At 36.3% G+C, this 17581-nt stretch overlaps 1 protein-coding gene across 1 annotated transcript; it reads right to left on the bottom strand.

Moving 5' to 3' along the window:
• Positions 1–8916: 8916 nt before the first annotated feature.
• On the bottom strand, positions 8917–17220 carry LOC134664761 (uncharacterized). Its single transcript, XM_063521506.1, has 4 exons — positions 17102–17220; positions 16069–16135; positions 9166–9724; positions 8917–9134 (listed from the first exon to the last, which is right to left on the bottom strand). Exons 1-4 carry the CDS (start codon positions 17218–17220, stop codon positions 8917–8919), a joined length of 963 nt encoding a protein of 320 aa, XP_063377576.1.
• Between the last annotated feature and the right edge of the window lie 361 nt (positions 17221–17581).

The following is a 17581-nucleotide window of genomic DNA, read 5'->3' as shown; positions in this document are numbered from 1 at the left end:
TACTATAAGTACGAAATCCCAATTACTGTACGTGACTAAAAATCTTCAAAATATTCTTATTCAGGTTCAATACACAAACGCAAACATTTTTTTTAAATGATTAACAATATTTCCCAGTATAAAAAATTGCGCTGAAATTGTTTTAGTCAAAAAATTAGAAAGGACACACCATGATAATTTGATAAATGATGAATGTTGAAATGGCCATGTACTACAGTCTACACAATGCACTATTAAAACAGCCAGTTACTATGCGATTATTACTGAATTTTTGGCTCTGTAAAGTTTTTTTAACAGCTCGTGAATAGTCCATCCATCAATCACCGTTTTTACAACCTCAATTAAAACTGCAATCACAAATTGATTTAAGCAACGTTAACACGTCAAATCTGCATAAAATTCCACACCTACTACGCAATTTCACAAAAACCACTAACATGAACTGACGTGAAAAACGGGAAACACGAAAAAAAAAACGGTATCGAATCGCAAATTAGTGCATTTATGCATTTATGTATGGAGCTCTGGAACGCAACGAAGCGTAGCCAACCGGGTACGAATTGATCAATTTGATTGACCGCTGACAGAGTAATCGTCGTCAATTTATGTCAATTAATTGCTTATTGTTAGACCTACTGCAACGCTATCTTTACCGTCCGTTAACACTACTGAAACCTTATTCTTATTAGCATAAGTTACATTATTCATATCACCGCTGGAATTTGTAACGTGGTGGGAAGATAATTTAAATGCATTGTTCATAGATGGCATTGCTAAATCGGGCATGCGAACGATTCGAAACCGAAGATTGTCTAGTACATAACTTTGTGTGAGGAATGGTTTTTTGCAACTAGAGTGTGTATGAAAAGTGTATCGACAGACAGATAGTAGTCATCAATTAAAACGATATGGATCTTTCATCGTCCCTATGTGTAGAATAGGCGTATGATTGTCTTATTCGCAGTTACAATCAGCAACTTAGAACAATTATCATGATGGAGATTTTTATACTCACTTATTTCCTTTTTAGGGTTCCGTACCCAAAGGGTAAAACGGGACCCTATTACTAAGACTTCGCTGTCCGTCCGTCCGTCCGTCCGTCCGTCTGTCACCAGGCTGTATCTCACGAACCGTGATAGCTAGACAGTTGAAATTTTCACAGATGATGTATTTCTGTTGCCGCTATAACAACAAATACTAAAAACAGAATAAAATAAAGATTTAAATGGGGCTCCCATACAACAAACGTGATTTTTGACCAAAGTTAAGCAACGTCGGGAGTGGTCAGTACTTGGATGGGTGACCGTTTTTTTCTTGCTTTTTTTTGTTTTTTTTTTGCATTATGGTACGGAACCCTTCATGCGCGAGTCCGACTCGCACTTGCCCGGTTTTTTATGATATTTGTTAACACCAAAAAAGATGCTATAATTTGCATAAAAGATATAATAGGAGATAGCTGTTATACTGGTTACTTAAGGCAATGCGTGAGCAAAAATATAGTGAATAAGGACGGAGCATAAATAAATCTCTTTGTTTATACAATGAGCTCTACAGTTCAAAGGTTTTATTTTAAATGTAAAATGTTGCAGCGTTACATCAAATATTCAGAAAGTTTTTAACGTAAGGACACGGGGCTCCTGAATCACTTATTGGTTCATACAAATAATACATTGTGTATTCGTGCTCAAAAACTAGGATGATGTGAGGTCTTAGCGTGGAATTGAATTATTTTATCCGGCTACTTACTTATGGTACCTACTTTATTTTTGCTACACGTTACATAATTGAATAATGCAAGTAACAAAAGGGATAAGTTTTATTATTAAATAACCAAAAAATTATAAAATAAATTATTTCCCGTGTATAAACGAATAAAACATACAAAATAAAATATTTTATATTGTCCTTTGAAAGAATATACTTCCTTACAAAATCTAAAATCAAATTGCTATTTTATTTTACATTTCTGAATACACATGTTCGTTGCAGTCGGCAAAGGGTGATGCGTTCTTCAATCCGCATGCATCATTACCAGTGCAGCACATTTCAATGCGCGCTGCGCGTCCTAATTGACATGTCGGGAAATAGGGATGGGGCGGGCGGAGACGGACAGTGTATCGAGGTTTTGTTTGTAGTAGTAACCGTTGACAATGATTGAGATATTACCCTATCTAAGCAGGTCAAGTTTAATAGCAATTGAATAATCGTAACTATGTGAGTATCAAGAGAGTTTTGTGGGGAATTAAATTTGCACCCATAGCAAAAACTATAAAAACAAATCGCCTAGCTCGGAATGGACGTGTGAATCATTTACGGCGGAGTAAACCAACGAAGAAATGGACTGTGTGAGGGATTATAAATATTTTAATATATAAAAAGTAAGCATGTGAATGGTAAGATGTCAATAGAGAATTCTAGAAAAAAAAACGTTGCACCAAGCACATTGGAATGGTTCAAAGGCCAACGAATAATGATGCAACCTTCACTGTTCAAGATTATGCACTAAATTAATTCAACTCAACTGCATTTAATATTTCTTTAACTGTTATTTCCTTTAATTCCAGTTTGCATAAATACATACATAAATAGCAATTAAGCCGATCTTAATAGTTTCATGTCGATTAATTCTGCAACTGCCATTAATATTGTTTTAATTTTACTGAATACCAATTATTGCGGCAGGCAATAAGTTTATTCAATGTCACGGAAGATGACGCCAAAAAGCACACATCGCCCAAGAAGAGTTTTTCAAGCTCTTTAATTTTGCAATTTCCTTTACCGAGTTAGGTAATGTTAACCTGTATAAATCTAATAAATACGTGTATAAATATAATAATATCGAGTACATCGTATTATATGGCGTCTTAATTTTTATTTCCAGTTTTATTTCACATTGGAACAACTAGAATGTACATCGACAACTTTTTCCCCACACTCTAGCCGTCACCGCCGCCGGAGGAAGCGCGAGTCGGAAGCAATGGCGGCTGCTCCTAAGGCTGTCACTGGAGTCTGGCACGACTGTCACGACTGTCACTTGTTTCTGCGATTGTCATGCTATTCGTTACTGTTGCCCATTGTTATTATGCTAATGTTAAGAGATTGACCATGTCAAAGACTCTCTGTTATACCATTTTGTAATGATGGACAATGATAGTGCGCCACAAAAATTACATATTTTATACATAGGTATGTAATATGTAGTTTTAAAATTGTTATAAAAAGAAAATAGAGCGAATATAGATTATATAACCAGTCGCTCTATTTCAACAAAAACTAGTGCCAGTCAGATATATCTGACTGGCACTAGTTTTTGTTGAAATAGAGCGACTATATGTATATTACGTAGGTTAATGTTATGCCAGGTGTTATGAATGTTATGATTTGTTATGAAATGTAAATACCTATGTTGTTTTAACATGAGAGCGTTTCGTTATTTCGATTGTATGGGAGCGGTTTTTGCGGGGGGTCGTGTGACTCTTAATTTGAAAATATTACACTCTCTTTCTATTTTTTAAAACATAAAAATAATTTATTTACATACAAGATATATTTTTACCTTTCTATTTTACGTAACTTTTATTACAAGGTGCGGTTTTTTTTGTTTCACCATTACCATAATTTAAACAGCCGGATGTTAATTACAACTAGCAATAAAATGTAATCATTATATTTTTGCAGATCACACATTATATTGTAACAGTGAGTAAGTCGGGCATCAGATAACAGATGGCAGTAACGATCGTTAGAAACGTAATCGTACGATTACAATCTAATTTATGATTATGTAGGTGCTCCAGTTGGCGATGAAAGATAATTGTTGCAAAAATTTATAAAAACACAAAACGGTTTTAGTTGTCTTATGTAATTGTTGGAATTAGGTAGGACTAAACGTACCCTAACCTCCTTACACTATTCTGATTACTTACCATAGTTGTTTTTATAAACAAATATGTCAGTATGAAAATAAACATACAACTGAAGTTACGTGTTTTTATTTAAAAGTAATTATGAATATTACTTTAATTTGTATAGGCAGCAAATGTAAAAAATCCGGGCAGCACATTAGTTTTGAGGTTCGCGGCAGTAATGTCGCATAATTATTGTGTAAATTGCATAATATTATAAAAATTCGTGCCCATGAAATCACATTTTCACGTCACTTTTACTTTTTCAACCTTGTACTTTGCACTCTGGAGTACAGTCACCTGCAATAGTACGTTACTCTTCGAAGGCCGCAAAAATATGTGACACGCTCTTATGGCTGTACCTACAAATAAGATCGCGTCAGATATTTTTGCAGCCTTTGTTGTGTAATATATTATTTCAGGTGACTAGTATCTACTTTCGCTGTCCTGGTGATAAAATTACCCAATGAGGTAGAACAATTCGAAAATTGTTATCAGATCATTCATTAATGATAATAAATCCGTTTATCTTTATCGGTAGATCATCAGATGACAAATTTCGTTAATCACTTTCGATTACAGTAAGATTTTGGTATAAGATTATTTTACATCGTACATACAAAAGGTACCTACATAATACTAACTTCTTCTTCAACCTAGCGTTTTTCCGGCCTAGCGCCAGGGTCCGCTTTCCTGCTCAATCTTCTCCACTTTGCCCGGTCTTCGGCATCCTCAGGTGTGAGATTGTTCTCTTCCATGTCCGCTGTCACGACGTCCAGCCAGCGCTTCTTAGGCCTACCGCGGCCGCGTGATCTAAGGCCTTGGACAGTGAGGTTGAGGCATCATAATACTAACTATATATAATAATACTAACTATACCTAATCTAAAATAGGTATTTGCTATCAATACCTCTGCTATTTGAGATGAATGGCGTATAATCTTTGCCAAATCATCACAGAGGGCTGTAAGAGTATTGTAAGGTGAGGATTCGGAGTCGAGTAGAAACGAGTGTTCAGCTTAAATGATGCTTTATTACTGCACTAAATACATGAGTACATGGTCCTTATATATATCCTATGAACTACGTACATAACTATATCTAGTATACACTACACCATCCATCGCATGTTTAAAAAAAAATAAACATTGTTTTTTTTTTGTTTATAATTACTAACTATACTTACCTAAAATGTTAACAAGTTACTTACACTAATAATATTCGAAGTTATAGAAAAATAAAAAACTACAAAAACATAAGTATGCATATAAAATACCTACAAAATACATGGTTTGGTGCGATTTTTATGCACCACATCTTCTTTTCCATTTTTAAGTATTTTTACATTACATCCTAAATCCTCTAAAACTAAATAAGGTCCTACATAAATGCTTTGCATCTTATTATCCGATACATTATTTTCTTAACCATAAGTAACTATTGTTGCTATAGCTAACAGGCTTTGAATGGGAGTCATATTTCTCCTTCCTTTTAAGTTTGCTGTTTATTAAATTAGTACGAGCATCTGCCTGTGCTAGCTCTAATCTATACTTTAATTCTAAAGGATAACTACCGTGATTATATAAGGGATTAACGTTACCATTTCGTAAGTTACTAGGAAGCATGCATAACTTACCGAAAACTAATTCATGAGGCGTGTACTTCGTCTCCGTGTGCACGGTGTTGTTATACGTAAAGCACCAGTAAGGCAACCAGTCGCTCCAAGAATTCGGTTTATTTTCGCATTGTATCCTTAAATAAGCACCCATAGTTTTATGCGAATTCTCTAGAGCACCGATTGACTCATGGTGATACGCTGTAGAGGGCAAATGAGTAATTTTTAGTAAATCACATACCTCTTTCATAGTGCTACTGATGAACTCGGTTCCTCGATCGGTGGCTAATTCTAATGGAATTCCATACCTTAGTACAAAGTTCTCTACGAATGATCGAGCTACAGTAACTGTATCTTTGGATCGTAAAGGATACGCTTCTACGAACTTTGACAGTTCGCACTGTAGGGTCAGCACGTAACAATAACCATGTTCATCTTTTGGTAAAGGACCCACTGTGTCTAAATAAACTTTTTCTAAGGCGCTATTGGCAGTAGTTGTTATTTCCATTGGCTGTTTAGTCGGTACACAATATTTTTGTTTTTGGCATTGAGTACATTTTGACACAAAATCTCGTATATCTTTTTCCATACTAGGCCAATAATAGTGCTTTTTAATGTTATTAGACATTCTCCTAATCCCCGCGTGGCCACTTGTGGGAAGTAGGTGAAAGTCATTAATTATTACGCGTCTATCATGTACATTATTTATTCTTTGTATATTACTTAACACACATATTCGCGGTCCGGACCAAACGTCATAGCTATTTATTTCTTGTATTAAGCCCGCAATAAAATCTTTATTAAATTCATTTCTTATTATGCATAACTCTTTTACATTTATTTTCTTGCAAATTGAATCCAAATCTCTCGCTAATTCGGCTCGCGACAGTAGCGATTGAGATGTTGAATTGAAATACACACATGATTTGCTGGGCACGTAACTAAAATATTTAGACGTCTCTTTCACGAAATTCTCTCTCATAGCTTTTTTGTAATCCCTACATGACGTAACACATAACTCAGTAAAATTGTCCGGTTTTTTAATGATATCCACAATTCTTGGGTGATCAGGCCTCGAATTAGTGGGTATATTAACAACCGAAGAACTTGTACTGTCTGTACCTTGCATACTCTCAATCTTTCGTCTTTGCGCTCGTGTTATCACATTTATAACTTGCTCATTCATTTGTTTCAAATCCTCTGACGTAATATTTATGCGAGACAGAGCGTCTGCCACGGAATTCTTAGAACCTTTCAAGTACTCGACCGTAAAATTATACTCCTCTAATTGTAATCGGAACTTTAGTAATCTACTGGTAGGGTCTTTCATAGTAAACAAATACACTAGTGGTCGGTGGTCCGTTTGTACTTTAAATTTTCTGCCGTATAAATAGGGTCTAAAATAGCGAATGCTCCACACTAGCGCTAATAACTCTTTTTCAACTGTAGGATAATTTAATTCTGCCTTATTAAGACTTCGACTAGCGTAAGCTACAGGTCGACCATCATCGTTGCATAAAACTGATCCTAAAGCTTTTCCTGACGCATCACATTGTAAAAGAAACTGGTTTTCCTCCGAAAAATTTGGATATTGAAGTACTGGTGGTTTAACTAAAGCAGACTTTAATATTTGAAAAGATTGTTCACACTCTTGGGTCCATATAAATGGTACATCTTTACAGCACAACTTATTGAGCGGATATGCTTTATCTGCGAAATTGACAATGAATTTACGGTAGTAACTAGCAAATGCCACGAAACGTTTAACTTCGTCGGCGTTCTGAGGAGTAGGATAATTATTTAGAACTTTAGTTTTTTCGGGATCTGGTAAAATGCCCTTTTCTGAAACTACATGACCCAGATATAGTATTTCTTTTTGTAAAAATTGGCATTTGGCAGGGTTGAGCTTTAAATTTACTTTCCTTAATCTACTGAAAACGTCTAATAAGTTTTGATTGTGTATAGCTAAACTTCTTCCGAAAACAACTAGGTCATCCTGATATACTAGACACTGTTCATAATTTAGGCCGGACATGGCCACGGTCATCATCCGTGAAAAAGCGTTAGGGGAGGTTTTACAGCTTTGGGGAAGTCTGGTCATTTGATACTGATTTTTACTAGTTTGAAAAGCTGTAAGGGGGCGGCTTGATTTATCTAAATTTATTTGATAAAATCCCTGATACAAGTCTAGATGCGAAAAATATATAGAGCCTGATAAGGAGTCTAAAACCTCAGTTATATTAGGAAGTGGGAATTTATCGTCTTTTATTTGATTATTTAACTTTCTGTAGTCGATGACCACGCGCCATTTCTTCTGTTTCGAGGAATCTAATTTTTTGGGAACTAACAATAACGGACTCGACCACGCGCTTCTCGCCTCTTCAATTATTCCATCATCTAACATTCCTTTAATCTGCCTATCAATTTCAGCCTTTTGCGAGTAAGGTAATCTGTAAGGTTTTACATAAACTGGTGAACTACCCGGTTTTAATTCTATCGTCTGGTTATAAAGCATTGTGGTGGTTAATTTATCACCTGGTAGGAAAAAGACATCCGGATATTTTGCGCATATATTCTCAATGGATTTCTGTTCCTCTTCGTTTAATTTACTCAAATCTAATGCAGAAAACAACGACTTCACCCTTTCGGCATTCATAGTTGGCTTACTGAATTCACAAATAAAGAAATCGCTCAATCTACTCTTATTAATTGTAAAACGGCTTAAATTTACGTCGCTATCCCTTGTATTTAATATTTTAATGGGTATTTTACCCTGAATTGGTTTAACTATAGCGCTCGCAACATATATTCCCTCGCATAATTCCTGACTATTTACTACAAAATCCTCCGTAATACTAGTATCCATGTAATGTATGATTTCACTACGAGCGGGTATAGTTAAATAACTATTTGCCGATTCTGATGAGCTTCTAAACCCTATTTTAGCTAACTGTCCGTATTGCGATAGTAATCGTAAAGTGTTTGTTTCAAAATCAATATTGGCTTTATGCTTTGCAAAGAAATCTTGACCTAAAATACCATCTGCGCTACATGATAAATTCTCAAAAACAAAAAATGAATGTTCGAACTCACAGCCATTGTAATTTAATTTTAACATTACATATCCGTTAGATGTTACTTGTCCGCCTATACCTGTGACACATAATCTCTTATTATGGAACGGAATGTCCCAATTTTGTATGATTTCATACTTTATCGCGCATAAAGATGCTCCCGTATCCAATAGCCAATTGTAAGCGGTTTTCCCTATATTTAAGGTTACCCTATTTAAATCATTACACGTGTAAATAACATCAGTCTCGAAAAAAATGATTCAGCGATTCCGTATTTGGTGCACTCGGGTGTTGACCGGCCGAGCCATTCTCGGCGTGCCGTATCACGTGCAGGCTGCCACGAGCGGTGACCCCTCGGGCACGGGACCCGAAATACGAACCCCCTCGTGCCGGCCTGCCTCGTGACTTGTATCCACGGCTGCCTCCTCGCGAGTTGCCTTGTTGGGGTTGAGGATATCGACCATAGGTGTACTGTCGCGGACCCCTTTGATTACGATGTCGATGGCCTCTGTACGAGTTGTGAGCAAAGCCTCTGTGGTACCTGTTAAATGAGTTTTGTGAGCGGTACATACCCATGACCTCCGGTTGGCTGGACGTTGTCGGCCTCGATACATCTTCGTCCTGCGCAGCCTGGATAGCATCCTTCAAGCTGCTGAAGTTCCGCGCCGCAATAATGGTGCTGAGCCTTGGATCCTTCAAACCATCTGTGAACTTTTTAATGCACATTTTTTCGTTCAGCGGCTTAAGCACATCATAACTCGACGAATTACCTTCTGCCTGAGTTATAGTCAACTCAGAAAAAAGTTTCTCTATTTCGGATCCATACTGATCTATACTGCGCCAGCCCTGACTTATATTTTGAAGTCGGGAATGGATTGCTGTAAAAGATTTTTTCGGTAAAAGTGAGTTACGTAAATCCCTTATAAGTAGCTCTACGGTCGTATATGTATCTGACATGCGTAATTTCGCACTTTCAGACAACCTTCCTTTTAACACAAATGTAATTAGCGACTTTTTACCTGGCTCGTTCAACATACCCGAATACATGTCAACAGCATCTATTAATCTCTTTGTTGTTTCCTCAGTACCATCCATAAGTGGTATAAGACTACACGCTGACTTTAAATCGAACTCCATGGTGTCAAATTCACTATATTCGCTATCGCTACTTGTACTTCCTTCTGCCTCAGGCTTTGAACATAACTCTAATATTTCGTTATGCAAACTAGTAATATTAGCATACAATTTATTGGTCTCCTCAATAACTCCTGATTTTACGTCCTTTAGTTGGGAAAACTGCGCAATAAAATTATTACACCTATTGATAATATCATTAACTTTTGACAGTTGATTTTTTGTTATGTTACCTTCAAACCTTGATTTCCCTTTTTTAACTAAATATTTTCTTATTACGATTAACTCTTCGTAACATTTCAATAATTCATCTGCCATCACAAAATTATAACTACTAGTTTAATATACCTATTTTAACTTACATTGGCGTCACATTACTGTCCTTAGATTGCTTCATATGAAACTTTGTTCACTATATCACTTAGTAGCAATTGTTTTTCAGTCCGTTGAAACTCTATCACAAAAAAAAAATATCCGATACACACACTTCACGATACCCGCTATCCGTTAACACTTCACTCAAACACTTATAGGAGCCGTACGAGCAGCCCGCTGCAGTTCAGCTAGAGCGACCTCCTGGCGCATCCATTTCTTGTGGGTTTTCTTACACCTTCTGTACAGGGCGTAGCCTCCTCCAATGACGAATATGACGAGCATTATACCCCGGATAATATTAGTGGTACTTGCGTGGAATCGAAGTTCGTCGGTGCCCGCAGAAGCCTTATTGTCACCTCCGGCCGCAGTTTGTGCGATGATAACCTCTTCTTTTGATTTTGTAGCCCCCATGATGAAACTTTGACTCAGCAACAGCATAACCACTTAACCGTGAGAAACAACATTACGTTATTTAATTGTTCTATTAATTGTCCACTTGAGCTATGTTTACATTGTAATTAATTGAGCTCTCAATATCACTCGGTGACTGACCGCACGCGCGACACCGTATATGGCAGGGTCGCCATGTAAGGTGAGGATTCGGAGTCGAGTAGAAACGAGTGTTCAGCTTAAATGATGCTTTATTACTGCACTAAATACATGAGTACATGGTCCTTATATATATCCTATGAACTACGTACATAACTATATCTAGTATACACTACAGTATAGGGGTGACTTACACAATATTGGTCTCTTCAGTCCACTCTGGTGGTTCCAAATAAAAAGGGTTGGATCGATTTCATAGGGTCGCGTATGAGTGTTTATAGTGGATGTGGTTTTTGATAGGGCTTTGGAAAAATTGTATTTTATACCAGTCTCACTTTGAATTAATTTTAATTTCTTTAGCTGAGCTGTTAATGATTACTATTTCATACAATTTTGAAACACGGGTGAAATTGAAACTTGTGAGTGTGGAACACGTTAAGATATTAAGTATATGAAGTTAAAAATACCAAGACAGTAAATATCAGATCAGAATATGTTCATATATTCTGATCTGATTCTGAGTGAGATAGTACAAATATATAGAAGACTTTATGAAAAAAAAAATTGTTTCAGATACAGAAATTGACTACAACATTTGAGGAGAGTCTTCAAAAGGGCTTATTTTTGTATGGATAGAAATAAGCGTTTCTGAAAAGACTTCTCATTTAGCATGGTAACCCAATCCAATCCCAATTTAAAATATTTTATTTTCACAGTAATTGAAATAAAACACCCGTTCGATGGCCATTTCTTCCTTCATAAGTTTCGCGCGGCACGCCATATCTTTTGTCCCCTTCTAATTCCCTGGCTTTACAGCCATCTTAATCTATCATTTACGTTATAAAGACACACGATAAGACCTCTCTCTCAATCACTAGCTATTAAACATTAACCGCGTCAATCAATTTGATTGTCGCCGCACGCGATGATGGATGCGGTCGTTAATCTCGCCGGTCATCACTCACTGCTACGGTAGATGCGGAAAGAATGGGCCATGGGGAATAGAAATGAGATATACATTCGGATACGTTTAAATACTACTAGCTTATATACTACTACAACCAATACATAAGTATGCCCTTAGCCTGCTTATGCTTAGCATGTTTGTATACTCGTACTAGCTTTTCGGTGAAAGGAAACATCGTGAGGAAACCTGCATACATCCGCGAAAAAATTCAAAGGTGTATTTGAAGTCCTCAACCCACATTACGCTACGTCTTACGTAGGCGAACAACGCGCGAACGCGGCGCGGCGCGGCGCGGCGAAAGCGGCCGCCGCCGCGCCGCGCCGCGCCGCGCCGCCTGACATTCGCGTGCAAATCGCGCCGCACCGCGTTCGCAACGAGATCGCTTACGTAGGACACTTCTATGGGCATCAAAGGATTGATTTCGCCGCGCCGCGCCGCGCCGCGTTCGCGCGTTGTTCGCCTACGTAAGACGTAGCGTTAGGCTAGGGTGGGGACTATAGCCCAAATCCTCTCGTGCTTGAGAGGAGGCCCGTAAATACACCCCGCGTTAGTGATATCACCGTACCTATAACTGACATGGACTTGATATTAGTTAGTCGAAATAAAAACCTTTTCCGTGTCAAATAAATTTAACGCTTAACAAATATTGGCGCAGTGACGGATGCGTATTTACTGTGTTCATATTTGTTTTACACTTTACATTTAACATCGCAAAGGAGTATGAGGTACCATTTTATTTTAGACATAAGACGTTTTAATAATGACACCCACGACAGGTGTAAGATGTTCTGGGTTGTGTTAAGTGATAAATCATGGCAGGTTTTTATGTGACTGTATTATTAGTAACTTTGGGTTTTTAATTATGTCATAAGTTATCTTATTTTATACGGCACCTTTTTCGGGTTATGCATTAGCAAGCAAATTATTTTATGACTATTTAAAAGGTAAAGAATTACCTACGCATATACTTAATTCATAAGTATGGTCATGTGATGGTTGTCCTGCGTTATACTCGATTAAGGAATATAAAGCCAATGTTTTTGATAAGACCCCTTATCTACATAAAGAGGTGCTTTCTTAAATTTGTGTAATTAATTCATAACCTTAATGCACACATTCTTTAAACGATGTCCATGTTATAGGAGTGACAATTTTTGGTTTAAAATCTGTGCGCAATGCACACATTATTTGGTTACAACCAAATAATATGGAGGGGGTTAAAAATTACGATCGTTAAAAATTATGCGAAACACTAATTACAGTCCATGAAACTTTGAAGTAACTTTTGTAATTTATTATAACTTGTTATGAACATTAGATTAATAAATAACAAGCTACACGCGAATTCGACATATTAAAAAGCTTCCCATTTAAAATACAGATACCTTAAGAACTACACTTATAACCAAATGCGTATCCTTAGCCAACGCGGTCACTTTTAATTAGAAATAGCTCATTCAATCTCATAACCCATAACAGGAACTTATCATAATTACGGGCCATAAATTATATTTCCAGACAGTGGCAAATGACTTCAGTCACTCCCGACCTCGATCCAATATCAAATAATTCAAATATTTGGGCAGCACCCATCTATCACTTACCGATGATAGATGGACCTGTGTTTATTCAAACAAAATGACGTATACTGCAACTTTAAAGCTAAAAAGCTACTTTAAGACAGTGGGTTAAAGTTGTTTATTGAATGGGATAGCTGAATAAAGTCTTAGTAAAGTTTGGAGTTGGGGTTTGCACGAATGTTGTTTGCTCAATTGACATTATCGTCCATGTTTCACTTAGCAATTATTTATTGATGTCGCCGTAGTTTGGATTAGATAAAGGGGAATTGATGGTCTGTTCATTTTTAAGGATGGGCCCGATTATGTTCAAATAAGATAGTGGAATTTGCAGGTTGACAAGTTTAGGTGTAAATTCTTATTCCTTGCGTTTCCAGAAATATTTGTATACCTACCTACCTACTTATTGGAAAATTAGGTACCCAATCTCCTATCCTAGTGAAAAATGGATAAAACAAACAACTGACACTATTCGTTATTGAAATCAAGTATCAAATACAACACTATTCTAATTGGAAGATTCTAATTACTTGACATTTCAAGTAGTCAGAATTATGAGAACTCTTAAAATGAGAAACATATTTAAACATTAAGTTGTAATACATCTTATACGACTAAATATTTTCTCATTTAAATAAACCCACCATCCCAGCAATAAATTGACTTTATTTAATACAAAGCAGAATATAAATCGGTATTCGTTATATTTTATTGCACTCATTGAAAACGCTCATCATTCAAACCCAGCTCTACCACAGCGAACAGAAGCCAAAAGTTAAAATAAATACAAAAATCCGTTCGAATGCACGACAGTTTACACCTCAATCTACTACTCATAAAAGATAAACTCGCCGCTTGAAATATACACTGTAAAACAAATAAAAGAATACACGTTGAAATACGGGGCGAGATAATGGGCTGACAGCTGCGGAGCGTATTTCTTTATCTGAGCACATAAAAAATGTTGAGTTACAGCCAGTGTTGCTGCGCTAAGTCAGACAAATTAGTCTTTATTTTAATGATACTTGGCGTTGATTTGTTCTTATTTTCTATATTTTATAAAGTATGGGTTACGGTTTCCCTCTTGTTTTAAAAATATTAGATATTTCACTAATCTAATTTTGCGTAGGCATGGCGTAGTAGTGATTTTGGATATTATGTCCTAATCGTAAACTAACAATAGGCGCTAAACATATATAAATAAATACATATCAAACAATCTTGCAGAAATCAATAAGGATTGTGTTGTGGGTACTAGTCGCGTCAAGATCATTTTGAACATCTCGCCCGCTTAGCAACTTCTACTGCTGACTGTACTTACCTACAATTATACAGTTTGGATGGCAACTACAACAGTACAGTCAGCAGCAGAATTTGCTAAGCGGGCGAAGTGTTAAAAATGATCTTGACGCGCTGCGTTACCTACTGCTGCGGCGATTCTCTTAAATGTATTTCGAATGGTTAAACATATATTATAAATTAATGGAACATTTTTGTCCATAAACATAATAAAAATACGGCTTAGTGTAATGTCTAAATAAAATATGCTATCAACGCTTTTATTTGTCACATATTTCTGTTCAAACATAGCTACTTAAAGCGCTGTTACGACCCATGAGATAAGCATATTTTATTTTTATTGTCCATATTATACACTCCTGCATCTCAAATGTAAAATCAACTTTTATCCAAGGTGGTAAGGTCAAAAATAGCTTGTTTATAAGCTTAAGAGCCCTGTAATACTGCCCATGGTATGCTTAAGTGACTTGATATGACGTTTATAAGAAACGGCCATAATGACGTCATTAATAATGATCGCTGACGTTTTTATGTCTATCCGTTGGCTTACTCGTGTTATTTGACTACTTTATAAACTTTGGTATTACTAGACAGATGAACAGTTCAGACTGGTTAGCCATACATATTTGCGTTCTCTTGATGGGACAACTTATGAGGCACAACAGCTTTTTATTGAACATTCTGGTAGGCAGGATGAAAGAGACGAGACGCAGACGAAAGCTTTGAATCACATATAAGTGAAAAATAATGCTTCGTATGAAAAACTTACATATCGCCGCCAAGTGAAAAATAATGGTTCGTAAGAGAAAATCAAAAGACGTTTCCATTAAAGAAAGGGTTGTCTATTACTTTACCGATAAGAGCAGAGGTCTTTAGTTATGATGATGATAGCATTTAGCCTCCGCTTGTCTAGCATCATCATCCATTTTTCCGCTCTCACAGAGCCATTGAAATACGAGTATGTAGTTAAAACGGATCACTGATTCAATTTAGTCCGACATATTTTGATTCGTTTATTTTTCCAATATATATTAGTTTCACGGCAATCTCCCCTGTGTCTTCATAGACAATGATGAAGATATCGTTATAAATAAATAGTTTCACGACCTGGATAGTTCATCTCATAATACAACTAATATACCTAACGCAACTTTGTGCGGAGATTATCAGTCTATATTTTACTCGTCGTCGTTATAAGTTTATTAAACCCTCTGAAATGAGGTCGCGACCTCCAAAGCCGAAGGAATAAGTTTTCCGTATACATTGGTTATTTAGTTCACCATAAATTATACGCGTGGGTGTAGAGCCTGCATTTACATATATCTTTTCTCACGGGTGTTTCCGGGAGTCATTTAATTGGGTCCTTTATTTAAAAAAAATTACATGATGCGCCAAAATGTGGGGTATTTTTGTAACTCTGGTAATATTTGATATTGAAAAATACTACTTCGTTGAGTTCTATAGTATTTTTCTTCTCGCATATGTTGCCAGCTTGGATATTGTGAAAGCTTCTTGATACAATTTACAACATTGAAACGAAAAATGTATTGATAATATCAATTATAGTTGTCAGCGTTGTCACTACCCAAGCTATGTAAAAACCCTATGGGCCTACTGATGTGCCGTTCCCGGGAATAATCCCTAGGTGGGAATATTCCCGGGAATATTCCCAGGAATATTCCCACACGAAGGGAACATTGGGGAATTTTGAAATTGTTAATGTTTACATATTGTGTTATAGGGGATTCTATCAAAACGTTATCCATTAAACTATTAACTGAGACATTTGACAGTGTAACTCACACAGGCAACTAAATTCCCAATGTTCCTGGGAATATTCCCAATATTTCCTGGGAATATTCCCAATGTTCCCGGGAATATGCCCATAGTTGTTGAAAAAATTGGAAATAAAAACAAATTTTAGAAAATCATCACAGTTTAATTAAAAATCACAGTAAATGGACTAAATATTTTTTCTAATAACATTTTTTTCTTAATTTAACAAAAGCGTTATATAATCATCACATTTGACCTACTAACTAATCACAGTGTATAAAAATTAACTTTAATATAACAATATAAAATCTAAAAATATCTATAAAAGAGTATATCTATATGTTCATTTTTTGTCATTATCTGTAAATATTGGATTTACTTAGTTCTATAAAGTCTAATGCTATCACATATTCTAACTGTCTACACTATCAGTCACTGTTATCAGTGTCGTCAGAGCTTTGTGCATTTCGCATTGTGATATTTTCAACCTCAGTATCACTGAGACCCAAACATAAATTAGAGCTTTCCTCAATATCCACAATGTCAGAAAAGTCATCCTCAGAATCTGAACTTGCATCTCCTGAGTCCCAAACACAATCAGATAAAATTGGCATTGCAGGTTTTTGTGGAGTTGGTTTATTTATGAGTTTCCAATTGTGTGATATAAAGGTCACCTTTCCTGCTCTATTTGTTTTTAGGCGATTTCTTTTTTTCGAATGGATATGAGAAAAAGTCGAAAACGATCTCTCTACTGCCGCTGAAGTTGCAGGTACCGATAGTACTTTCAAAGCTATTTTCCCTAATGCAGTCTTCGAAAAAAGGGTTTCCCACCAAACTACTGGTTCCACCTTTTCAGCCATTTTCCACAAAAAATCTTTTTCATACATGTCTTTACGACTTTTATAGTTAGCGATATCCACTAATATGTCGGAAGCATCATCATCAGTCATATTGATTATAACATCGCATCCATCTAGGTGTTCTTCATTTGTTAAGCAAGCTCCTTGATTTTTGGGATCCAAAATTGCTGCGGCCAAATGTAAAGGTTTTAAGGCATTCAGTTTTCTTTCCTCAAACTTATTTTTGAAGGTGGGTAAACTGTCTTCTAAAAAGTTTTTGGAAGTCGGGGTGTCTAATAATTTATGTAGATCATTAAATGCTTTATGCACTAAGTGCACTGCGTGGTAATCTCCTTCCAACATTAGAATCCATTGGACAATTGGCTTTAAGACTGTTTCTAGATCTTGCACTTCTGACCAGACATCTTCATTCAACAGTTCGATTTTGTATCGTCTCAATGGTCCGGTGGCC

Source organism: Cydia fagiglandana, chromosome 5 (assembly GCF_963556715.1).
Source record: "Cydia fagiglandana chromosome 5, ilCydFagi1.1, whole genome shotgun sequence".
In the NCBI taxonomy this organism is placed as follows: domain Eukaryota; kingdom Metazoa; phylum Arthropoda; class Insecta; order Lepidoptera; family Tortricidae; genus Cydia; species Cydia fagiglandana.
Note: the sequence above shows the minus strand (reverse complement) of the source record. Positions and strands in the feature narration are given on the sequence as shown.

Excerpts from the sequence above, each read along its gene's own strand:
- LOC134664761 (XM_063521506.1), bottom strand. The coding sequence starts at position 17,220 with ATGACTGATGATGATGCTTCCGACATATTAGTGGATATCGCTAACTAT. Across the intron at positions 16,136-17,101 it reads AAGGTGGAACCAGTAGTTTG|GGATTATTCCCGGGAACGGC; the intron begins GTGGGAAACCCT and ends ATTCCCACCTAG. Across the intron at positions 9,725-16,068 it reads ATAGCTTGGGTAGTGACAAC|TTCGATTTAAAGTCAGCGTG; the intron begins GCTGACAACTAT and ends GACACCATGGAG.